General features: G+C 43.9%; 1 protein-coding gene across 1 annotated transcript in view; it reads right to left on the reverse strand.

The window, feature by feature from the left end:
* The window catches only part of LOC130277096 (calcium-activated chloride channel regulator 1-like), a 63002-nt gene that overhangs the window by 7468 nt on the left and 29529 nt on the right, over positions 1-26005 (reverse strand). Inside the window, exons 6-12 of the mRNA XM_056527410.1 lie at positions 24582-24750; positions 17741-17965; positions 14628-14852; positions 7750-7933; positions 5385-5491; positions 3890-4111; positions 2487-2757 (exon numbers count right to left, since the gene is read on the reverse strand). Of these exons, the coding sequence (XP_056383385.1) occupies positions 2487-2757; positions 3890-4111; positions 5385-5491; positions 7750-7933; positions 14628-14852; positions 17741-17965; positions 24582-24750 (1403 nt within the window). The remainder of the gene's footprint in view (positions 1-2486; positions 2758-3889; positions 4112-5384; positions 5492-7749; positions 7934-14627; positions 14853-17740; positions 17966-24581; positions 24751-26005) is intronic.

Raw genomic sequence — 26005 nt, forward strand, 5'->3', positions numbered from 1 at the left:
TAAAATTACAGGGCTGAGCATTTACATGTTATTTAAATGTTAGCACCTCAACCAACAATTCCCACATTTTAAAACAAAAACTTACAAAACTCTGTATAACAATTATATTATTATTGAAATGTATCTTAAAAAAATCTGAAGAACCGGAGCCTTGGAGCAGTTCATCCATAAGTCATGGACAGTCAGTAGATTTCATCGACTAAATGGAAAACCAAAATAAATCCTGATTACATTAAAGGAGTGCTCTGGGATGGGAAAATTGCCTGTGATACTGCCGGCAGTAAAAAAAAAAGAGGTACATACCTTCCATCACTCCTCCGGTAACCTGTTCCAGCCTCCACCTCGATCCTCGATCCGTGCCGGGACCGAAAATGTCACACTGCCGCTCAGCCTTTCACCGGCTGAGGCGGGACTTCGCTGCAGACGGTGATTGGCTGAGTGCAATATGACTCGCCGACCACCGGCAACCAGAAAGAAGATAGAGGCGGAGCGATGGAAGGTATGTAACGTCCTCTTTATGTTTTACTGCCATCACGCCCCCTCCTATAGACTTGCATTGAGGGGACGGGCGTGACATCACAAAGGGGCAGAGTCCTGACATCACAGACTTCCGTTCCCGAAGTCGCGACTCAGACCCTCCAGCGCTTCCGGACAAAAAACAGGTGGGTGCCGCATGCAATACTATGGGGGTCCCCAGCGGCGGGACCCCCGCAATCAGGCATCTTATCCCCTATCCTTTGGATAGGGGATAAGATGTCTAGGGTGGGAGTACCCCTTTAAGTATCCTCAGGGCTAAGTAAGACTAATTGGACAAAATGAAGAGTAATCTCGGCTGTAAGATGAGTCAAGATGGCGGCCGGAGGTCTCCTAACTTGCCTGCTGCGGCTTTGCTGAAGTCTTCTATGTTCTGCCTTCTGACAGACCATAGAAGCAGATCAGTGTGATGCCTATTATACCAGCATTAGCAACCAAGTTATTGCTATATATATTACCCTATTGGGGACATAAAAAATTTTAATTTGTATAAGTATATATATATATATATATATATATATATATATATATATAGACAAAGAATAAGTCAGCCAGCACTTTAGTTGATACCAAACTATTATATGGACCTGGACTGCAGGTGCACGCTACTAGGCTAAATATACAGCAACAGAAGAATGCAGCAGCACACTGTCAGCACAAGGATATAGGTGAAACATGAACATGCAGATAAAACATGGAGAGCTATACAGCTATGGTGTAATAGATGAAAATGTGAAACTATGAGATAGTGAGGCACTTAGCTCGCAAATTTGTCTCTGCCGGCGGCCAAATAGCTTGGACCGTCCCACAGCAATAAGGTGGCCTCATTGGGACGGACCCTACACTGTGAATATGCCTCTGTGTGAACAGTTCAGTAAGCATGGCAGGGTCTGGAACATCCAATACACCTTATATACACACCTGATAGAGGTGGGTGGGGTGCAAGGCCAACATGGAGGTAGCCACTCCCCCGTATGTGCAATACAGACGAAGAATAAGTCAGCCAGCACTTTAGTTGATACCAAACTATTATATGGACCTAGTGTCTTGAATATTCCAGATCCTGCCATGCTTACTGAACTGTTCACACAGAGGCATATTCACAGTGTAGGGTCCGTCCCAATGAGGCCACCTTATCATGGTGGGACGGTCCAAGCTATTTGGCCGCTGGCTGAGACAAATTTGCGAGCTAAGTGCCTCACTATCTCATAGTTTCTCATTTGCATCTATTACACCATAGCTGTATAGCTCTCCATGTTTTATCTGCATGTTCATGTTTCACCTATATCCTTGTGCTGGCAGTGTGCTGCTGCATTTTTCTGTTGATGTATATATATATATATATATATTTAAGTGAATAAGCCTTTCCTCAATAAAAATAAAATCTTCCCTTTCTCATAAAAAAATAAAATAAAAAAAAATCTGGTATCATAAATGTCTAGAAACTATAAAAATATGATGTTAATGATCCCGTATGGTAAAAGGCGTAAGCTTAAAGGGTACTCCAGCACTAAAACAACTCATCCCCTATCAAAAGGATAGGGGATAAGATGCCTGATCACGGGGGTCCCGCTGTCAAGCCCCCTCACATAGGCTTGCATTGAGGGGGCGGAGCATGACATCATACGGGAGCGGAGCCGTGACATCACAATACTCCGGCCCCATGATCAGCAGTCATCAGACCCGAAGCGAACGTGCTCCGGGAGCTGATGGTAACGGGGTGCTGCGTGAAAGATCACGGGGGTCCCCAGCAGCAGGACCCCCGCGATCAGGCATCTTATCCCCTATCCTTTGAATAGGGGATAAGATGTCTTAGCGCCGGAGTACCCCTTTAACAAAAACAAAATCCCAAATTGCTGCTTTTTGGCCGCATCACATCCCAGAAACAAAATGGAAAAAAGTCAGAAGAGGACAGATTTAAACATATTAACTGTTTTTAATCTCAATATTACCTGCTCCATTATCCAGAAGCTCTAAGGTCTCCGATTTTCCACTACTTGCTTCAATGATGGCGGTAACCTTTACATTCGATACGGGCACTAGCCCTTGACTAACAGAGGCGTAGACCACTATAGGATTGGGGTAGTTAATGGTGTCTTGATTCATATGGGCATTTACGACTACAGGAGGAACATTTTCATCCACAGCTTTAGAGGTTACAACTATTCCTACCGCTTGAGATGATGAATAACCGTTACACAGACTGTAATGCCAGGGTCCCCTCTAGAAGTATAAATTAGGAACATGTTAACTTTACACAATGAAAGATGGCATAGACTAAGATCTGCTCCAAAAGCTAATACAATGGTCCCTCAACATATGATCGTAATCCGTTCCAAACCGACCATCGTTTGTTGAAACCATCGTATGTTGAGGGATCCGTGCAATGTAAAGCATAGGACAGTGGTCTACAACCTGCAGACCTCCAGATGTTGCAAAACTACAACACCCAGCATGCCCGGACAGCCAACGGCTGTCCGGGCATGCTGGGAGTTGTAGTTTTGCCACATCTGGAGGTCCGCAGGTTGAAGACCACTGGTATTGGAGGTTATACTCACGTGTCCCCTCCGCTCCGGACCATCACCGCTCGTCACCGCTGCCCGGGATGTTGCCTTCCATCGCTGCCGCCGCGTCCCCGATGCTCCGGCAAGGTCTCTGCTTCCCCGTCATCCTCGCTCTCCGACGCCGCCATCACGTCGCTACACACGCCGCTCCTATTGGATGACGGGACGGCGTGCGCAGCGACGTGATGACCACGATGGAGAGCGCCGACGATGAGGGGATCCCGAAGAGGACGCGCCGGAGCCCCAAGGACAGGTAAGTGATCGCCAGCGGACCACTCGGGGCACCGTAAACGGCTATCCGGTGGCAGCTGAAGCAGTCTACACTGCCGGATAGCCGTTTATGCGATGGCCCCGACATACAAAAGCATTGTATGTTGATGCTGCCTCTGAGAGGCCATCGTATGTTGAAATGATCGTATGTCGGGGCCATCGTAGGTCGGGGGGGGGGGGTCACTGTAATGTCATTACATTACATTACATCTCCACAATCATTTTCTAAATTGCAGGGAATGTAAAATTATACACTTTTGTAAATAAGTATATATATATTTCTCAATGTTGCCCTCTTTTCATGTTACAGTTACTTTACTCTGCCTCTTGTTTTCTGCTCATTGTCTAAGTTACAGACCCTTAACTCTCTGGAAGCAGTAGCTGGACTGTGCTGACACCCCCCTATCTCTGTTTGCACATAGCTTCACATACATTCTGACTTCCCTGCCAGTTTATCTACCGTGAACCCTATCTTTATATAAAAGGAAATCATTGACAATTCAGACACAAGCTCTTCTTACCTCAGCAGTTCCTGGAATTTCTAGTCTGGAGGATTTGGTGGCCGTCTCAGTTTTAAAATCCGCTGCTGTATACACTCTTCCTTTTGGATCCTTCAAGTTAATGTTGGGGACTGCAAATTGCCAAGTGACCAGGAAGAAAGTGTCGTTCCCCACCGTTTTATCGATAAAAACTGTGCCGTTTAAACACTCTTTAGTTTTAGGCGTTGAAGCCGTGCTCTCCAGCTGCATATGCATAAAAACAAAAAGGAGCGAGTCATTATAGTGGTATAAATGGTAAAAACCCATCTAATACTGTTAAATATTATACATTGTGAATGAGCTTCCATAGTTTATCTTCCAGAACTTGTATCTGTCCAGACAAAAAGCAATTATAGTTGTGGAGTTTCTTGTTCTGGAAGATCCAGCACATTGGTGCATTAAATGGCAGCCCACTGATTTTACCGGACACTACCTAAAGGGGTACTCCATCTCTAGACATCTTATCCCCTATCCAAAGGTCCCACCAATGGGACCCCCCCGCCATCTTCATGCAGCACTGGGCGTTCTGAAAGTTATTTTCAGAAGGCTGGGTTTGAGCCGCCATGGTCGTGACATCCTGTCACGCCCCCTCGTGACGTAACGTCACGCCCACTTTATTCATGTCTATAGGAGAGGGAGCCATCATGCCCCCTCCCAAAGACATTAATGGAGCTGGCGTGATGTCACAAGGGGGCATGGCATGATGTCACTACCTCGGCCACCCAAACAGCGTTCTGACAATAACTTTCAGAACACAGGGTGCTGGGCGGAGATCGTGGGAGGGGGGGGGGTATTCTTGGCGGCGGGCCCCCTGCGATCAGACATCTCATCCTCTATCTTTTAGATAGGGGATAAGATGTCTAGTGGCCGAGTACCCCTTAAATGCTTCACTTTTTCTGAAGTGGTGCTGCAAAGGAATTGAACACTTGCCAACAGGTCTCTTCTCAATTTAGGCCATGTTCACACGGCCTTCTAGACCCGTCCGATTGTTTGTATCCGTTATTGTTCAGTTAATAAACAAAATAATATATATATTTTTTTGTTCTGAGCATGCTCAGAAGTAAAAACGGATCAAAAGGGATTGAAAAAAATGACATTAAAGCTCATCCGTTTTCCATAAACTTAAATGTTAAATTTACTGCATCCCTGTTTTCTTCCGTTTTTTTTGACGAAAGAAAAAATACAGCATGTGCCGTTTTTTCTGCCGTCCCAAAAAAAAACCGGAAATGAGTGCAGACGGGTACAAACGGATGTAAACCGACTGTAAAAAAAAAAAAATTTATAAACCATTTTTAATCAGTTTACAGCCTGCAAAAACGGGACCGAAACGGGGATAAAAAAAAAAAAAACTGGGACAGACGGCCGTGTGAACGCACCCTTACAGTTGCTGGTGACCCGACACTGGGATATCCTGTAACTCGCTTATCATTTGTAACAACATATTACTATAAATCATACCAAAGATGTCATATGATACCTGAATCGTCTGTTTGCTGATGTCCCCAGTCCCAGATGAGATCGAAGTAAAAGCATCAATCAATCCTTGGGCATTAAAATTGTCTGTAGCAAAAAACTTTGAGCCGCCTGAAAAGTAAAAGTTGAGTACATTAAAGGGGTACTCTGCTGCTCAGCGCTTGGAACAAACTGTTCCGAATGCTGGAGCCGGCGCCGAGAGCTTGTGACATCATAAACCCGCCCCCCTCAAGATGTCCCATCCCGCCCCCTCAATGCAAGTCAATGGGAGGGTGTGTGACGACTATCACGCTCCCTCCCATAGACTTGCATTGAGGGGGCAGGCTATGACATCACGCGGGGCGGGGCTATGATGTTACGAGCTCCCGGCACCGGCTCTAGCATTTGGAACAGTTTGTTCCAAATGCTGAGCAGCAGAGTACCCCTTTAAAGGTTGTCTCCATTCAGCCATACATTGTATAGTTTTTTGTTGACATAGCTGAGGACTTGTTTTTTTCAGGAACATTTGTATTTTAGGCCAAGGGTATAGGTGCAATTCTGACTAGCCCGGTATTTTCATTGTGTTTCAATCAGAGAGCCATCCTATTATTTTGCTTTCAATTTGTATTTTAAGTGGTACCTTTTTGGGGTCCTTATAACTTATTGATTAAATTATATTGACTGGTTCTGTCTGAATAAAAAACAATTTTTAAAGTTGTTTATTTTTTGAAATTTTTACCATTTAGGTTACCATTGGTCGGCATGATTACGGCAATTACAAATGTATAGTTTTTTTTTTTTTTTACATTTTACTGCTACTTTAGCATGGTGTGATATCACAACCACAGCCACCGAACCTATCATTCTAAACATAATGTTCAGAATGCCGGGTGACTGCATGGAGATCATGGAGGTCCCAGCGGCTGGACCGCCGCGATCAGACATCTTATCCCCTATCCTTTGGATATGGTATAAGATGTCTAGGGGTGGAATACCTCTTTAACCACTTAAGGATTCAGGGCATACCTGTACGCCCTGAGTCCGCTCCCATTCTATAACGCGGGGCCACGGAATGGCCCCGCGTCATAGGGGGTCGGGCTTGGCCTCTAACAACGTCTAGGACCAGTGGCTAATAGCACGTGGTACTGATCGCGGTGCCACACACTATAAACCTATAGACGTGGCGTTCAAAGTTGATCACCACGTCTAAATTGAAAGTAAACATATCCCAGTTAGCTCAGTCGGCTGTTCGGGACCGCCGCGGCGAGATCGTGGCATCCCGAACAGCTGGAACACACAAGGAGGGTTCCTACCTGCCTCCTGTGTGTATTATCGCTGAATGACTGCTCAGTGCCTGAGATCCAGCAGAATCATTGATCAATGTTATCCTATGGGAAAACAATGATCAATGTAAAAGATCAGTGTGTGCACTGTTATAGTCTCTATGGGAGCTATAACATTACAAAAAAAAAAGTGAAAAAATTAAAGTGAATAAAGATCATTTAACCCCTTCCCTAATAAAAGTTTGAATCACCCCCTTTAAAATAAAAAATAAAAAGTGTAAATAAAAATAAACATATGTGGTATCGCCGCATGCATAAATGTCCTAATTATAAACATATGTCATTAATTAAACCGCATGGTTAATGGTGTACGCGCAAAAAAAATTCCACAGTCCAAAATATCGTATTTTTGGTCACTTTTTATATCAAAAAAAGATATATAAAAAGCGATCAAAAAGTCCGATCAATACAAAAATGGTACCGCTAAAAACTTCAGATCACGTCGCAAAAGATGAGCCCTCAAACCGCCCCGTGCGCATAAAAATAAAAAATTTATAGGGATCAGAAGATGAAAATTTTAAATGTGTTAATATTCGTGCATGTAGTTATGATTTTTTCCAGAAGTGCGACAAAATCAAACCTATAGAAACGGAAGCCCCCAAAAGTTACAAAATGGTGTTTTTTTCTTCAATTTTGTCGCACAATGATTTTTTTTTCCATTCCGTTGTAGATTTTTGGGTAAAATGACTGATGTCATTACAAAGTAGAATTGGTGGCACAAAAAATAAGCCATCATATGGATTTTTAGGTGCAAAATTGAAAGAATTATGATTTTTAGGAGGAAAAACAAAGTGCAAAAACAGAAAAACCCAGAGTCCTTTAGGGGTTAAGTGTTTAATGCAGGCCTGTACTTACAGCTCATGCTGCCATAGGCACTCATAGGGTGATTCCACAAGTGTCAGAATTTTATTAATGAAGAACTGTCCAAATACACAGCAAAAACTGCATGTGTTACACGTGGATCTTGTTGTAGATTTACCATGGGCTCCTATACGCCTCTTTACATAACCTACCTGTCTATATAATCTACCTGTCTATATAACTTACCTGTCTCATCTGCAATTTTCTCAAGAGCGGCTGCCGCACTGGGTCCAAGAGCGATGACATGAATGATGGCTCCACTGTTTATTATCTCATTATAACAAACCGATGGAAAGCTGGAATCCTCTCCATCTGACAGTAACACTATTTCAGTACCATATGTGGACTTGTCACTGGTTCCTTTATTTACCTGGAATAAACCATATGATTTAATTTTCATTTCATATTCATTGGGCAAGTGGTAATTTCCAATGTTGAAAGAAGACTTGGGACCAGTACGAAAAACTCCAATAAATTATAACAGATTCCAGTCTCTGGTGCCCTGGATTTATGTTTTTATGCTAAAAAAAATAGGGATTTTAATATTTGGTGTGTGAGAGCTCATTATTTAGGGCAACACGTGACCCGCTCAGGTGCATCCTCGATGAGCCACACGTGGTCCATTGTGGCTTATCTGCAGCATTTTATTGAGGTCCTGTAATGTCCCATTTACTAGCTAAGGCTGTGTACACATTACCTTTAGTGAACACATATAGAATATAGACAGAAGTTAACCCTCTAGGTCCCCTGCAGCTTTGACTTGTGTAGGCAACACGCCACGGCAAAGCATAGATCAAAAATGTCCTGGGCAGATACGTGCAAACATAGAAAAACGCGTTTCAAGTGCAAGTATGCGCTCCTAATCGTACATAGGCAAATGGTGTGTGAGAGCTTAATATATAGGGCAACAAATGAGCCGCTCAGGTGCACAGGCATAGCTGGGGGGTGTTACTCCTAACAGTCAAAATGTGCAATAAAAAGTACTAACAAGTAAATAAAAACTCTGCAAACAAGTTTATGGGAATAGCCCATATTGTAACCAACATTATGTAAATACTAGCTGAGTACCCGGCGCGGCTCGGTTTTTCCTACCTAATCCACGTGAGGGAGGAAAAGCAACAAAGGAGGAAGCTTTTGTCCTCATATCCCATCCATAAATCCTGACCCCATATCCCCTCCTCCCATCTCAAAATCATGTCTCGTCCTCTCATCCCGACCTCATATCCTGTCCCCATTTCTTGTCCCCATATCCGTCCCCATATCCAACCTCACATCCTGACCTCATATCCCATCCCCATATCCCGACCTTATATCCTGGCTTCATATCCCGTCCTCATAGCTCGACCTCGTATCTCGACCTCATATCTCGACCTCATATCCAGTCCTCATATCCCGTCCTCAAATCCCATCCACAGGTGGGGCTGAGTTGTGATCAAGATATCGTAAGCTGAAATTAAAAGGGGTGTGGCTTAAAGGGTGGGTGTGTCTTTGTGAGATGGAGCATAGAACGTGGGGACAGTGTGGCTTGCCAGCCAAACTGGCGCATTCACCGGGGGTGCAGAGCAGAGCTTGTGGAGTAAGGTACCAGCAGTCCCATATACTTGCATGGGACTTTACACAAAACTGAGACCTTCACAAATGGTGGTAGTTAAGGGTTAAATTAACTATCCTATATTTTTAGTGGGCATATAAGTAACATGTGACCAAGTATTATTGAAATATCTCCAGCCATTTGGAAGTTATGCAGTAATATACTGTATATTTCCCTCAGCTTTCCTCAGCTAAAATCCCCCACGTTTTTGTGGAAACGTCAGTAAATATGTTGGGTTGTTGTGAAATTGTAGGGAACACGCCCCTTTTCAGTGACCACGCCCCATTTTCCTGATGACCACGCCTCTTTTTCATTTCTCTTTTTTTTCTTTTTTTTTTTTTAAATGGAGTCTTTTTTTTTTTTTTTTTTTTTAGAGTTTAAACTCACTGAGAACTCCAGTACTAAACTTTCATGTCAGACCTGACGGGGAAGACATATGAAGTTAAACAGTACATTAAAGGGGTACTCCGCTGCTCAGTGTTTGGAATAAACTGTTCTGAACGCTGGATCCAGCTCCGGGAGCTCGTGATGTCCTAGCCCACCCCCTCATGGCGTCAAACCCCACCCCCTCAATGTAAGTCTATGGGAGGGGGAGTCACGCCCCCTCCCATAGACTTGCATTGAGGGGGCAGGGCGTGACATCATGCAGCGGCGGGCTATGACATCACAATGCCGGCTTCAGCGTTCGGAACAGTTTGTTCCAAATGCTGAGCGGTGGAGTACCCCTTTTACTGTAATACCTCTTATGTTGTTTATTTGTTACCATGCACGCCATGTAGATTACAGTATGTTGGGTGCACTACTAATACACTTAAGACACGTATCAGAAAACATTTTTCCGATATATCATATTTTAAAGGGGTATTCCAGGAAAAAACATTTTTTTATATATCAACTGGCTCCAGAAAGTTAAACAGATTTGTAAATTACTTCTATTAAAAAATCTCAATCCTTACAGTATTTATGAGCTTCTGAAGTTAAGGTTGTTCTTTTCTGTCTAAGTGCTCTCTGATGACACGTGTCTCGGGAACCGCCGAGTTAAGAAGCAAATCCCCATAGCAAACCTCTTCTAAACTGGGACACGTGTCATCAGAGAGCACTTAGACAGAAAAGAACAGCCTTAACTTCAGAAGCTCATAAGTACTGAAAGGATTAAGATTTTTTAATAGAAGTAATTTACAAATCTGTTTAACTTTCTGGAGCCAGTTGATATATTTTTTATTTTTTTTTCCTGGATAACCCCTTTAATTCAAGAAATGTCTCAGCTGTATCTCAACACTGTGCGGAATGCCACTCGGGGGATTCCTCATTGATCGAATTGATCACTATTGAAAGAGTCAGCTTACCGATTCGGAGTGGAAACCACGGACAGAAGCTTTTAAATAGAGAAGCTTTATGGATCATTCAATTTGCTACCAGACAACCGCAAGGTCTGAATAGATGTCAGGACGTCATACTGCATCATTAAAGGGGTTATCATGAAAAAAAAAAAATATATATATATATATATATATATATATATATATATATATATATATCTCAACTGGCTTCAGAAAGTTAAACAATTTTGTAAATAACTTCTATTAAATTATTATTTTTTTTTTCAGTTCTTATGAGCTGCTGAAGTTGAGTTGTTCTTTTCTGTCTTAGTGCTCTCTGATGACACATGTCTCGGGAACTGTCCAGAGTAGAAGCAAATCCCCATAGCAAACTTATTCTGCTCTATGCAGTTCCTGAGACAGACAGAGATGTCAGCAGAGAGCACTGCTGTCAGGCAAAAAGAACAACTCAATTTTAGCAGCTGATAATTATTGGAAGGATTACGATTTTTTAATAGAAGTAATTTACAAATCTGTTTAACTTTCTGGGGCCAGTTGATATATAAAAATATTTTTTTTCCTGGAATACCCCTTTAAATTAACCCCTAACCTACCCCCTTATGTGAAGGATGGGGTTTTTGTTTCAAGTCCCATGCAAGTATAGAGGACTTCTGGTACCTTGCTCCACAAGCTCCGCATCTCCTGGTGAATGCGTCAGTCCGGCTGGCAAGCCATTCCATGCCCCATCTTGCAAAGACGCGCCCACCCTTTAGGCCACACCCCTTTTAATTCCAGCTTACTATATCTTTACCATAGCTTCGCCCCACCTGAGGACGGGATATGAGGATTAGAAATGAGGATTAGCTATGGGGACGGGATATGAGGTCAGGATATGAGGACGGGATATGAGGTCGGAATATGGGATATGAGGTCTGGAAATAGGGACAGGATATGAGGTTGGGATATTAGGATGGGATATAGGGACGGGATATGTGGATGGGATATGGGGATGGGATATGAGGATGGGAAATGGGGACGGGATATGAGGTCCGGATATGGGGACATGATATGAGGAGGGGATATGAGGTCAGGATTTAAAGGGGTACTCCGTTGGAAAACTTTTTTTTTACTGAACTGATGCCAGAAAGTATAACAGATTTATAAATTACTTCTATTAAAAAATCTTTACCCTTCCAGCACTTTTTAGCAGCTGTATGCTACAGAGGAAATTCTTTTCTTTTTGAATTTTTTTTTTGTCTTGTCCACGGTGCTCTCTGCTGACACCTCTGTCCGTGTCAGGAACTTTCCAGAGCAGCATAGGTTTGCTATGGGGATTTTCTCCTGTTCTGGACAGTTCCTGATACGGGCTGCAGGTGTCAGCAGAGAGCACTGTGGACAAGACAAAAAAGAAGTTCAAAAAAAGAAAATAATTTCCTCTGTAGCATACAGCTGCTAAAAAGTACTGGAAGGGTAAAGATTTTTTAATAGAAGTCATTTACAAATCTATTTAACTTTCTGGCACCAGTTGATTTAAAAAAATATATTTTCCCCCGGAGTACCCCTTTAAGGAAGGGATATGAGGACAAAAGCTTCCTCCTTTGTTGCTTTTCCTCCCCCACAAGGATTAGGTAGGAAAAACCGTGCCGCGCCGGGTACTCAGCTACTTACAAATAAAACTGAAAGCTTACAGGCCGTGGGGGAGATTTATCAAAACCTGTCCATAGGGAAAGCTGCTGAGTTACCCATAGCAACCAATCAGATCACTTCTTTTATTTTTCTGAGACCTTTTATCTGAATAAATTCTGAAGCGATCTGATTGGTTGCTATGGGCAACTCAGCAGTTTTTCCTCTGGACAGGTTTTGATAAATCTGCCCCCGCATATGTTTGACTAACACAAGATTACATTTAATGGTTAGAATTCTGTAATATAGAGAACCTAACTGAGCATCTTAGGGCAGTATACACTTTGGAGTCACAGGGCTCTCTCTGTACTGCTGTAAAGCTTCTGGTCAGACCTATTAAAGGGGTACTCCGGCACTTAGACATCTTATCCCCTATCCAAAGGGGTCCCGCCCCCTCCCATAGGCTTGCATTGAGGGGCGGCGCTTGACGTCACACGGGGGCGGAGGCATGATGTCACACGCCGCCGGCCCCGTGATCGTCAGTAATCAGACCCGGAGCGAACACGCTCCGGGGACTGATTATAAATGGGGTGCGGCGTGCAAGATCACGGGGCTCCCCAGCGGCAGATAAGATGTCTAAGTGCTAGAGTACCCCTTTAACCTTATTTCTAATTATTCCGAGCTGTGCTTGGGCAAAAGTAAAAGGCCAACACTGCTCTGCCTGACTATATCTCAGGGACCTGTGTAGGACCTGATCATTTATAGCAGCTTCTTTCCCCTGGAAACTCCCATACACAGCAATATCTGGGATCAACATTATATACTATCCCAGCTAAGACTCTGGCTCTGTAACTTTAACCTCCCGTGTACCTACATTTTCTATTTTGGCTTTATGACCCGACTATAGTTTGCTGTTTCCTGTTTAGTGCTCCCTGTTTTGTGCTTTGGTTAACCCTTTGTGTCCTGAACTTTTCTCTGACCTTTGGACTGTGTGTGCTTTATTTTTTTGACATTGCTTTTGTGGTGTCCCGGTACTGGACTTGGTCCCGTACCTTAGTCGTGGGTCCCCATAGTCAGAGTTCCTCCATGCTGATAGGGCTCTCTTTGTGGGTTAACCCCTAGTCGCCTCATAATATCATGTATATAATTAATATATTTTCTAATGGTATAAGTAATTTACAGGACCTTAGGTCATGTGATATTTAATAATTCTGTTATGCTAAGGTTAAGGACCTTTTGCGTCATGTGATGAGGTCATGTGATGTAACCAGAATCCTTTGTACTAGGACTGACAGGTTTGGGGGACCAATAAGCTTTGATCCCGCCCCTACAGATATAAGAGCGCTGTTAGCCAATAATCTCTCTCTTGTATCCTGGATATGAAAGTGATCACAGCTACAAGACAATCTAGGCCTGAAGCCTTCCACTTCAGCACCTTGCTAAACCATGAGCTAATCCAGCTCAAATCTCATCAATCCTATGTGACTACTGAATCTAAGCATACCCCTAAATTTAGTGGAACAGCGTACAAAAGGAGTCAAAGCTTATTTACTACATAGTCCCAGCCAACCTGGGAGGAATCTAAGTCCCGGTCCTCTGTAAAAACTGTTTTTATTCATCCTGCTTAAAATCTGCAGTAAAGTTATTTCAAGTTTATTACAATTCCTTCTGTGGACAGTCCTTTATTCCTCCCTATCGTTCCTGGGACGGGTGGCGGTAAGATATATAGATACAGAGGAACCCGCAACCCTGGCGTCACAACATTCAAGGGTTAATGCTACACCCTGCAACACTGCTCAGCTACACCCCTGTTCACCCTACACCCCCCAAGCTACCACACTATGTTCTGCACTTATCCAGTACAGGGACTGTCCCCAAGTTGAGGGTCTGTCAGATCGTCAAGAATCAAGAAAAGAAGCTGAAGAGGCACATATTTCTGCCCAATGTTAAAGAAGGGTCTCCCATGCCAAGATTGCAGAAGCTCTGCTGTCACTATGACAGCCAGGGCCCCCACAATCACTTCCAAAATCAGAAAGACCTCTATTCCTGGCAGTAAACCCATCACATGCTGCGGTCAAAACATGAGCGCCACATAAAAAGGATCTGCTTATGTCCTTACTTTCATCAGCAGCCTGGCAACATGATTGGTGGGTGCCAAGAGGTGAAAGGCACGCCCCCTCCCATAGACATGAATAATGGGGGGGGGGGGTGGCATGATGTCACGAGGGGGCGTGCCCATCATGTCTCGGGAGCAGAGCCCCCTTTAAGCCTACAATATTGCCAGACCACGTATCACAGTTGGGTTACTTGCACCTTTAACCTGTGGTACTCCAGAGCAAATTGTGATACTTGAGAGTAGCCTCCAGCATAGGTGAGCACAGGCGTTTGCGTATTTTTAGAGTGATCGGAAGATCGGAATACTAATGTAACACGTATGAAATACTGTAAGCCCATTGGCATAATGACAGAATGCAAAAGTGCTAAAATATTCTGTAAATACACTTTATACATTAAATTATATTTTTTATTACCTCAAAACCTTTCCGAATGCCATCGCATATGTTTGTTCCTCCGTTTGCTTTCCTTTTTAGAAGATTTTTTAGTTTCTCACGTTGGACGGAACTGAATATTTGCACCAGGGGCGAAATGACGGTAGCAGAATTATGAAACTCCACAAGTCCAACAAATGATCCGTCCTCAACTATTTGCATGATGAAAACTTCTGCAGCCTGGACCAGTCTTAAGTCCCGTTCACTCTGTAAATTTACAAATAATTACAGTTTAAAAAATGTAAAAAAATTACCGTATTTTTCGCCCTATAGGACGCACCGGCGTATAAGACGCACCCAATTTATAGCTGCAAAATCTAAAAAAATAAAGATTTTGAACCCAGTAGTGGTCTTCAATCTGCGGACCTCCAGATGTTGCAAAACTACAACTCCCAGCATGCCCGGACAGCCGTTGGCTGTCCGGGCATGCTGGGAGTTGTAGTTTTGCAGCATCTGGAGGTCCGCAGATTGAAGACAACCGCATAGGAAGTAATACTCACGTGTCCCCGTCGCTCCGGACCCCTCACCGCTGCCCTTCATGTCGCTCCATCGCTGTCGCCGTGTCCGCGTCGCTCCGGAACGTCTCTGCTGCCGGCCGGGTATCCTCGCTCTCCGTCGCCGCCATCACGTCGTTACGCACGCCGACGCACGTACGCGACGATGTGATGACGAGGAAGGAGAGCGCCGGCCATACAGGGGATCCCTGAACGGAGAAGACACCGAGGAGGCAGGTAAGGTCCCTCCCGGTTTCCTGTAAGCACTAACCCGGCTATTCAGTCGGGCTGTTCGGGACCGCCGCGGTGAAATCGCGGCGGTCCCGAACAGCCCGACTGAACAGCCGGGTTAGTGTCACTATCCCTTCAGACGCGGCGGTCAGCTTTGATGGCCGCATCTGAAGGGTTAATACAGGGCATCACCGCGATCGGTGATGTCCTGTATTAGCCGCAGGTCCCGGCCGTTGATGGCCGCAGGGACCGCCGCGATAGGGGTGTATTCGCCGTATAAGACGCACCGACTTTTTACCCCCAGTTTTGGGGAAGAAAAAGTGCGTCTTATACGGCGAAAAATACGGTATTCAATATATTTAAATCAACTGGTGTCAGAAAGTTAAACAGATTTGTAAATTATTTATTCTATATATAAAAATCTTAATCCTTCCAGTACTAATCAGCTGCTGTATACTTCACAGAAAGTTGTGTAGTTATTTTCATTCTGACCACAGTGCTCTCTGCTGACACCTCTGTTCATGTCAGGAACTGTCCAGAGAAGGAGCAAATCCCCATAGCAAATCTCTCCTGCTCTGGACAGTTCCTGACATGAACAGAGGTGTCAGCAGAGAGCACTGTGGTCAGACTGAAAATAATTCCAGAAAGAAATACAACTTCCTGTGGAGTACTCCTTTAATGGTCTAAAGGATCAAATCCATAATAGTATTTTGCATCAGTATGAAAGAGAGAAGTCCAAAAAGTTTCCACACTTTTATTTTTTTGTTGGAAGCGGTAAAAGAGGGAAGCCATATTCACACAGTGGAATTTCCGAGCGGTATTCCGGAGGATTATTCAGCTGCAGCAGAGTCCCATTAATTTCAATGGGATTTTGCTGCACTGAGCACACGGTGGAATTTCTGTGGCAGATGTTTCTGATGAGGAAATCCTGATTCTGTCGTCCACAGAAACATTGAGCTGTGCAATGGATCTGCAAATTCTGCTAGAAAATGCATTGTCATCAATAAAGATGGTGCATTTCCAAGTGGTCCTAGAGCCGCTGAATCAAGTAAATGTGCAGAATGTCCACCTGTATTTTCCGGGCGGACATTGCGCCTATTTTCGGCTGTGTGAACATGGCTGGACGAGTAGTAACTGGTTATTTCTTAGCTTGTCATGTGACTAGTTCTGTGACTGCAAAAAAGTGATTTTTATTTTTGGTGTCATTTGTATTGAAAAAGAGCTAAAGGGGTACTCTGGCCCTAAGACATCTTATCCCCTATCCAAAGGATAGGGGATAAGATGTCTGACCACGGGGTTCCTGCTGCTGGGGACCCCACAATCTTGCAATCAGCATCCACCTCTTTGAGTTGCACGCCGCGCTGTCAGTTCACAAACTGCCGGGTGCCGACCATGGGGCCGAAGTATCGTGACATCACGACTCCACCCCCGCTATTCAAGTCTATGGGAGGGGGCGTGATGGCAGTCACGCCCCCTTCCATAGACTTGCATAGCGGGGTGGGGCGTGATATCACAACTCCGCCCCCGTGTGACATCGCACCCCACCCCCGCTATGCAAGTCTATGGGATACTCCAGCCCCGTGGTCGGCACCCGGCAGTTTGTGAGTTGGCAGCGTGGCGTGCAGCTCAAAGAAGTGGGTGCCGAATGCAAGATTGCGGGGGTCCCCAGTAGCGGGACCCCTGCGGTCAGACATCTTATCCGCTATCCTTTGGATTGGGGATAAGATGTCTTAGGGCCAAAGTAACCCTTTAAATAAAGTGTGGAAACTTTTTAAACTTGGTTGTATAAACAAAAAAAAACACAAATAGAGGACTGGGAAGGCACTGCTGTGTATACTACCACCGTGTAGTACCTGGTAACTTGTAGAGGTGCCTAGTAGTGAAAGGGAAGTCACAATCCCAAAAGCAGTCTTTCGGTGCTCAGTGGCAAGAGAGCAAAAATTTCATGGAGGCACGTAGAATAGATGCTCACGGCACTCGATGCCCTGGTATAAAAGGTGCTTCTTTATTTCAGACAAAGGGGTTCGCGAACATCGGGAGCGGAGACGGGGGAGACAGGTCAACGACCGTTTCACCGCAACTGCGGTTTCTACTGGTCCAGTAGAAGCCGCAGTTGCGGTGAAACGGTCGTTGACCTGTCTCCCCCGTCTCCGCTCCCGATGTTTGTGAACCCCTTTGTCTGAAATAAAGAAGCACCTTTTACACCAGCGCATGGAGTGCCGTGAGCATCTATTCTACGTGCCTGCGTTCTATAAACAAATACTGCTGCAAAATACAACCATGTGAAAGTGACCTAAATGAGAGAAAAGAGCAGGTTCATATATGATATAAAAATATAATATAGAATATAAATATGACCCAAACACTTACTGCGCTCATACTTCCCGAAACATCAGACACTAAGGTGACCACCCTGTCTGATGCCTGAAGAAGAGTGACGATGGGTTCGGGAACATTTGTATTGGATGATACTGAGGCATTCTTGATATCGGTTGAGTTCTCGATGATCTCCCATGTACTGTGATAGTCGCACATTCTGTTTTGTAAATTTGGAGCTTCTGTGTTGTGACTCTGAGCATCACAAAATTCAGATACCTGAGAACATTAACATATTTTAGCACAGAATTCAGTTAACTTCAGTTATAATCCCCAGATGTATGGAGGCACCATCAGACTTTTTGGTATACGAAATCTCTGATACAGTGTGTGAGGAACTACAAAATCCAATGTGGTTAAATGGTATCTGATCTGAGGAAGGGGGAGACTCCCCCCGAAACGCGTAATCCCCTGTTTTATTGTTTTTATCTGTTTACTAATAGACCTCCCAGTGTTTTGTATTACCTACATCTCTAGCTACGGTTTGTTAATTATATAATTGGAACCAGCAGCGCCATCTAAAGGTTCTTTTTGCTGAAACATCCAAATGTGGTTAAAGGGGTACACTGGTGGAAAACTTTTTTTTTTTTTTAAATCAACTGGTACCAGAAAGTTAAACAGATTTGTAAAATTACTTCTATTTAAAAATTTTAACCCTTCTAGTACTAATCAGCTGCTGTATGCTCCACAGGTAGTTTGTAGTTCTTTCCAGTCTGACCACAGTGCTCTCTGCTGACACCTCTGTGTCAGGAACTGTCCAGATCAGAAGTTTGCTAATGGGATTTAATCCTACTCGGGATAGTTCCTGACATGGACAGAGGTGTCAGCAGAGAGCACTGTGATCAGACAGAAAAGAAATTCGAAAAGAAAATAACTTCCTGTGAAGCATACAGCAGCTGTATTTTTATTTTTTCTTAAATCAACTGGTACCGGAAAGTAAAACATATTTGTAAATTACTTCTATTTAAAAATCTTAACCATCACCGCTCTGCTCCATCTGCTTAGTGAGCAGAGTGTGATGACGCGAGCCATCATTCAAGCCCTCGGGGAGGGGCCACAGCCGCAGAAAATGGAGCTGGCAAGTGAAAGTCCCCACCCAGGGGACTACTTGCCAGGTGGCCGGGGGGGTGGGGGACTTTATAACCTGATATTTTGACTATCTCTGGGGGCAAAAATGTCCCCCGGGAATAGTGAGTATAACGATTTTCGAATACATAACACGTTGTTGAGCATTATATATGCTAAAACCTTCTGATTGGTTCCCTTTAAAGGGGTACTCTGGCGCTAAGACGTCTTATCCCCTGTCCAAAGGATAGGGGATAAGATGCCTGATAGCGGGGGTCCCGCCGCTGGGGACCCCCGTGATCTTGCACGCAGCACCCCGTTACAATCAGTCCCCGGAACATGTTCGCTCCGGGTCTGATGACTGGGGATCACAGGGCCGGAGCATTGTGACATCACGGCTCCACCCCCATGTGACATCATTCTCCGCCCCCTCAATGCAAGCCTATGGGAGGGGCCATCACCTTCTTTTTAATTTTATCAATCATTGGATTAACATTAATTTTGATACAGTCCTCTATGCGAGGGTTAATTTTAATTCTTAAATATTCAAGAGCGATAGTTTGAATTTTCAATTCCCGCCTTGTTTCCCTCATCAATGGTAAGAGACACAATTTTGCCCAATTTATTGCCAAACCTGACAGAGATTCAAACTCTTCAATATTTGAAATTACATTGTGAATTTGTGCCTAAGGATTTTCAATAAACAATGAAATATCATCTGCATAGAATATAACCTTACTGTGTGGTCTGTCTAAGCCAAACCCCTCAAATTCAAGCCAATCCCTGATTAGATAGACAAAGGTTCTGTAAAATAAGTAAATATTAAGGGGAAAGCTGGCAGTCTTGGTGTTAACCCAGTGTACACCTAAATTCCTCTGTTGAGGCTCCATTGGCAGAAATTCTGGCCAAAGGCTCCTCATACAGGCTGTTGACCATATTGATAAACCTTACACCTAAACCGAATCTCCCATGGACCCTCCACAAGAATTCCCATGTCACGCTGTCCAAAGCCTTTGATGCGTCCAATGACAGGATGGAGCAGGCAAGTCCATCTCCCATCTAAGCACAAGTAAAAACCTTTTTAGGATTGTCAAATACACCTACCCTCCATAAACTCAGTTTAAAGAGTACCTCTCATGATCTTGTTAAATTATATAATCCTCCCAGGTCACTGCCCCCATCATGATAAATCACCCCCTGCCTTTATTTTTATTATTTTTTAGTTTTCTACCTTGATATTGCTCTGTTTTTTTCTGCTCAGTCTCAGTCAGATTCAAAGACTGGGAAGGGGCGTTCCCCAGCAGGCGTGAAATCATCTGAAGCCATACAGGGGAGAACTTCCTCCCTCACTCTGCTACACACAGCCCAGAGCAGTTCAGTGTGAGATGAGCTATGATTGGCTAAAGCTGCACACACACTTCTCAGCTCTCCAGACTGCATTTCATGATTTCCTCTCCAAAGGCTGTGAAAGGGATAAGGGAAATGTGCTCTGGACAAGAAGGGAGACACCTAGGGGCAGCTTTTTTAAACACAAATAAAATAAATAAAATAAAATATATCTTTTTTTTTTTTTTTTACTTGGTCTGCACTCTGCCCCTCCCCCTCAGCCCAGCCATATATAAATTAGCAGGAAGCTGCACAGGGCCCCTTCCTTTCTGGCAGCCTCCCAGTCTGACTGGGAGCACATGGTTAGTGAGCTTTTACACCTTGTTCACACTGATGTGGCGCTGTGCGGCGTCCATTACTGCCATGGCACCGTGTCTATGGGGAGGTGCGGCCCTCTGACTGCTTTGAGTTGCATTGGGGCTGCTCTGCCAGTGGGTTGTTCCCCCTGTGGGCACTGGTGTTGTGGCGGTGGTGGTCGCCGCCCAGTGCTACGCCATTTTATGCTAGGGACGTTAGGGACTGTCTACTTACAGGTGACCGTGACGTGGCTAGTGGGCTTGCACTTCATGATCATAAAGCACACTAACGACCTGTTAGTTTAATAAATGTTGCTGAGAAGCATTAGATCATTGCGCATGTTGTGGATGTGAGACCATGTCTGTTTTCTCTATTTGAATTCACAAATAAAATATAGATAACTTCATTTTTTTTTTAAATGTAGTCACAAAATACATTAGAAAGATTTTTTATTTACCATAAGGAGTGAAAGAGTAAAAATGAGCTTTAATGAGCGTGTCCATTCAATCTTTATTAAATATACAGGATATATATCGTATAATTCACGTCAGTATCTTTCTAAAAGACTTTGCATCAGTGTTGAGGAGGGAGGTGCGTCTATAAGACTTCAACTCACTGAGATGATTGTTTTTCCTGGGAATCAGAATAAGGCTGGGTTCACACCACGTTTATACGGCTCCCGTATACGTCTGGGAGGAGGGGGCGGGGCTTAATTGCGGCGCCCGCACTCAGCTGTATTCGGGAACCGTATTTAATGTATGTCTATGAGCTGACCGGAGTGAACCGCAGCCTCCGGTCGGCTGCTTTTTCGGCCGTATGTGGTTTCCCGACCACAGGCAAAAACGTGGTCGACCACGTTTTTGCCTGCGGTCGAGAAACCGCATACGGCCGAAAACGAAGCCGACCAGAGGCTGCGGTTCACTCCGGTCGGCTCATAGACATACATTAAATACGGATCCCGAATACGGCTGAGTGCGCTGAAATTAAGCCCCGCCCCCCTCCTCCCAGCCGTATACGGGAGCCGTATTTAACAAAACGTGGTGGGATCCTAGCCTAATCTGGGCCTCAGACATAGATTGATAATGTATCACCAAGACTTCTGTTCACCTAAAAGAAGAGGCCTTTAGGGAGGCTTTCTCAGATTTTGCCAGAAAGTAAGTTAACATGTCTAACTCCTACCTCAGCTCATCTTTCTTTCTTAAAAATTTATTTTTTTCTTTTTTTGCCATGTTAAATAGGCCTTAAAGAGTACCACATTTTTTATATATATTGTTCCTTATGTAATTATAAGACACCTTTACTTGCTGTTTAAATTCTCAACCTTTATTTGTTTTTAATGTGATTGAAAAAATATCCACTAGGTGGCTCTGTTCTGTTCCCTGTCGCAAGTCAAAAAGTTAATTTGGTCTCCTCCCAGCCTGGCAGGAGACCAAACTCAAACTCAGGAAGTGCGTGCGGGGCATGGCAAAGCACAGCTCTAACAGGCTCCAGTGATGTCGTGCCTTTTGGGGAATGCCCACTCTCTTCTGCCGGGAGCTCACACAATGTGAGCAAGGGGAAAGGTGTGATACACAGCTTTTAAGGGGGTACACAGGTGGAAAACATTTTTTCTTTTTTAAATCAACTGGTGCCAGAAAGTTAAACAGATTTGTAAATGACTTCTATTAAAAAATCTTTAACCTTACAGTACTTTTTAGCAGATGTATGCTACTGAGGAAATTCTATTGTTTTTGAATTTTTTTTGTCTTGTCCACAGTGCTCTCTGCTGACACCTGATGCCCATATCAGGAACTGTCTAGAGCAGGAGAAAATCCTCATTGCAAACCTATGCTGCTCTGGACAGTTCCTGACACGGACAGAGGTGTCAGCAGGGAGCACTGTGGATAAGATAAAAAAAAGAAATTAAAAAAGAAAAGAATTTCCTCTGTAGCATACAGCAGCTAAAAAGTACTGGAATGGTAAAGATTTTTTTTAATTGAAGTCATTTACAAATCTGTTTAACTTTCTGGCACCAGCTGATTTAAAAAAAAAATATGTTTTCACCAGAGTACCCCTTTAACCCCTTAAGGACCAGGCCAATTTTCACTGTAGGACCAGAGCGTTTTTTGCACATCTGACCACTGTCACTTTAAGAATTAATATCTCTAAAACACTTTTACCTAATATTCTGATTCTGAGATTGTTTTTTCGTGACATATTCTTCTTTATATTGGTGGTAAATTTTTGTCGTTACTTGCATCCTTTTTGGTGAAAAATCCCAAAATTTCATGAAAATTTAGAAAATTTAGCATTTTTCCAAGTTTGAAGCTCTCTACTTGTAAGGGAAATTTATTTTCCAAATACATTTTATTTTTATTCACAAATACAATATGTCCTCTTTATGTTGGCATCATAAAATGGACATATTTTTACTTTTTGAAAAAATTTGAGGGCTTCAAAGTAGAGCAGCAATTTTCAAAAAATTCATGAAAATTGCAAAATCTGAAGGGACAGATGTTACAGAACTACAACTCCCAGCATGCCTGGGCAGCCTAGGCATGCTGAGAGTTGTAATTTGGCAAAATCTGGAGGGCTACAGTTTGGGCACCACTGTAACAGTGGTCCCCAAACTGTGACCCTCCAGATGTTGCAAAACTAGCCTTTGGCTGTCTGGGTATGCTGGGAGTTGCAGTTTGGCCTTCCCAGTGGTTGCCACAGTAAGGATCACTTTACTTTCACTTTCATTCCCCCCCCCCCCCACACCCAGTCGCTTCCCGACCTGAGCCAGGATCCAGCAGTCTCCAGCAAAGATCGGGGGGTTCCCAGGCATCTTCTCCTGCAGGTACGGACCTCCATATTCTCCCCATGTTCCCCACAACATCAATTGGTCAGAATCATGAAGTCATATCTCCAGTCCTGGAAACAAAGAGCTTTCTGAGACTGGAGATGCAGCTCCACATAGAATGCGAGTGCTGCACAGAGATTGCGGGGGGTCCGCCGCTTTGGATAGGGATAATGTGTCTTTTGGCCGGATAACCCCTTTAACCTCTTAACGACCCCGCGTCATATTGTGTCAGTCCTGGCGGCCATCAATGGCCGGGACCCGCGGCTAATACAGGACATCACCGATCGCGGTGATGCCCAGTATTAACCCTTTAGATGCGGCGATCAAATTGGACCACCACGTCTGAAGTGAAACCGAAACCATTCCGCCAGCTCATTCGGGCTGTTCAGGGCCGCCGCTGTGAAATTGTGGTGTCCCAAACAGCTTGCAGGACACAAGGAGGATTCCTACCTGCCTCCTGCGTGTCCGATCGCTGATTGACTGCTCCTTGCCTGAGATCCAGGCAGGAGCAGTCGAGCAACGATAACACTGATCAATGCCATGTTAATGCATGGCAGTGAACAGTGTAAGAGATCAGTGTGTGCAATGTTATAGTCCCCCCAATGTTATGTGCTAATAAATGTGATCAAAACAAAAATGATACCGATAAAAACTTCAGATCACGCCTCAAAAAATGAGTCCTCATAGATCCCCATAAGCGAACAAATAAAAAAGTTATAGGGGTACGAAGATAAAAATTTTAAACGTATAAATTTTCCTGCAATGTAGTTATGATTTTTTCCAGAAGTACGACAAAATCAAACCTATATAAGTAGGGTATCATTTTAACCCTATGAACCTACAGAATAAAGATAAGGTGTCATTTTTACCGAATGCACGGTGTAGAAATGGAAGCCCCCAAAAGTTACAAAATTGTGTTTTTTCTTAAATTTTGTCGCACAATTATTATTTTTTCCATTTTGACGTGGATTTTTGGCTAAAATGACTGATGTCACTGCAAAGTAGAATTGGTGGTGCAAAAAATAAGCCATAATATGTATTTTTAGGTGGAAAATTGAAAGGGTTATGATTTTTAAAAGGTGAGGAGGAAAAAAAAAGATTTTTGATCTGCACCGTTCCTGATGTACAACTTCTAATCCCAATTGTCTCCCATGTTATTTTTTTATAAATGACTCTTGTGCTTGTATTAGGTCGGGTCCTGTGTAGATACAATAATTAAGATGAGATAGTGTTAATAGACATAAAGATGTGGATGTAACTTACACTAGGCATGGCCTGCAGATACATTATGGAGTGTTTGGAAGCAACATTTTTATCAGGAACAAATACACATCCATCTTCATACAGTCCCGTGTCTATGTCCCTTTTACACTCACATTTGCTTCCTGTACATTGTTCTTTCATATAAACACCTTGAAGTCTTACAGGACACCTGAAAAAAAAAAAAAAAAGACAAAACGGTAACAAATAATCTATATGTGTCTGTCCATCGTACTAGCTTACATAGAGACAAATCAAAGGTTGTTATCGGTCAGGGTATGAGTGTTCAGACCCCGACTGATCAGTTGTAACCAGGGCGTCTCTTTCTAGCTCTAACAGCAACTCCAGCTCTCCTGTTCAGCTGCGGACTCGCCTGTTGCCGTGACTAAGCCTAGGCGAATGTAAAACTAGTAAAAGGCATTCACCCTTGGCAACCACACCTTCCTGAGCTGATCTATTTGAGCTGCTCTCTGCTTACAGACACTTGCCTGAGATAAATGATTCTTCATTGTCCTTGTCTCCGGTTTTTGCTATATTCTGTGTATATATAGATTTTATTAGCTTGTTCTCTGACTCCTCTATTGTTTACTGCTTTTGTACTGTGACACTCTCTCTTTTACTGACTTGGCTTTGTTGACTCTGTTTTTAAATAATCCTTGTGTGCCCTGATCTGTTCCCTGACTTCTGTACTGTGTTTGTTACTTTTACTTTGCTATGCCCTTCACCCAAGGACCAGTACCATGGTTGGGGGTCACCCCATTAAGGTGGTGGCGACCCTAAGAGGCAGGAACAGGGGGCACCCAATATTACATCAGTTAAACTAGCCTGAGGACATGTGTGCTTTGCTAGTGCTCTGTGCCACTTCACCAGAATGGAATGATCATGTAAGTCTATGGGGCCATCCTGCTCATATAGACACAGAGGGGGAGAAAAGTGTGCAGAAACATTGTTCTCTTCTTTCTCAATCTATTGATCAATTGGGGTCCAACCCACTAACCAAACCAATAAAAATGTTGACACATCCCTAGGACTTGTAATACTTTCATCCAAAAAAACATCCAAACAAGACACATGAACAATATATACCGTATTTATCGGGGTATACCACCGGCCTAAAACACGCACCCTCATTTTACTAAGGATATTTAGGTAAAAAAAGTTTTTTACCCAAATATCCATGGTAAAATGAGGGTGCGTGTGTGCGCGTGTATACCCCGATACACCCCCAGGAAAGGCAGGGGGAGAGAGGCCGTCGCTGCCCGCTTCTCTCCTCCTGCCTTTCCTGGGGTCTAGAGCCCTGCTGCCGGCCCTTCTCTCCCCCTGGCTATCGGCGCCGCTGCCCGTTCTGTCCCCCTGACTGTCGGGTCCGCGCTGCTGCAGGCCTCCGGCGCGTGTCCCCTGCGTCGTTGCTATGCACGGCGCGGAGC

The sequence above is a fragment of the Hyla sarda genome, chromosome 6, assembly GCF_029499605.1.
Source record: "Hyla sarda isolate aHylSar1 chromosome 6, aHylSar1.hap1, whole genome shotgun sequence".
Lineage (NCBI taxonomy): Eukaryota > Metazoa > Chordata > Amphibia > Anura > Hylidae > Hyla > Hyla sarda.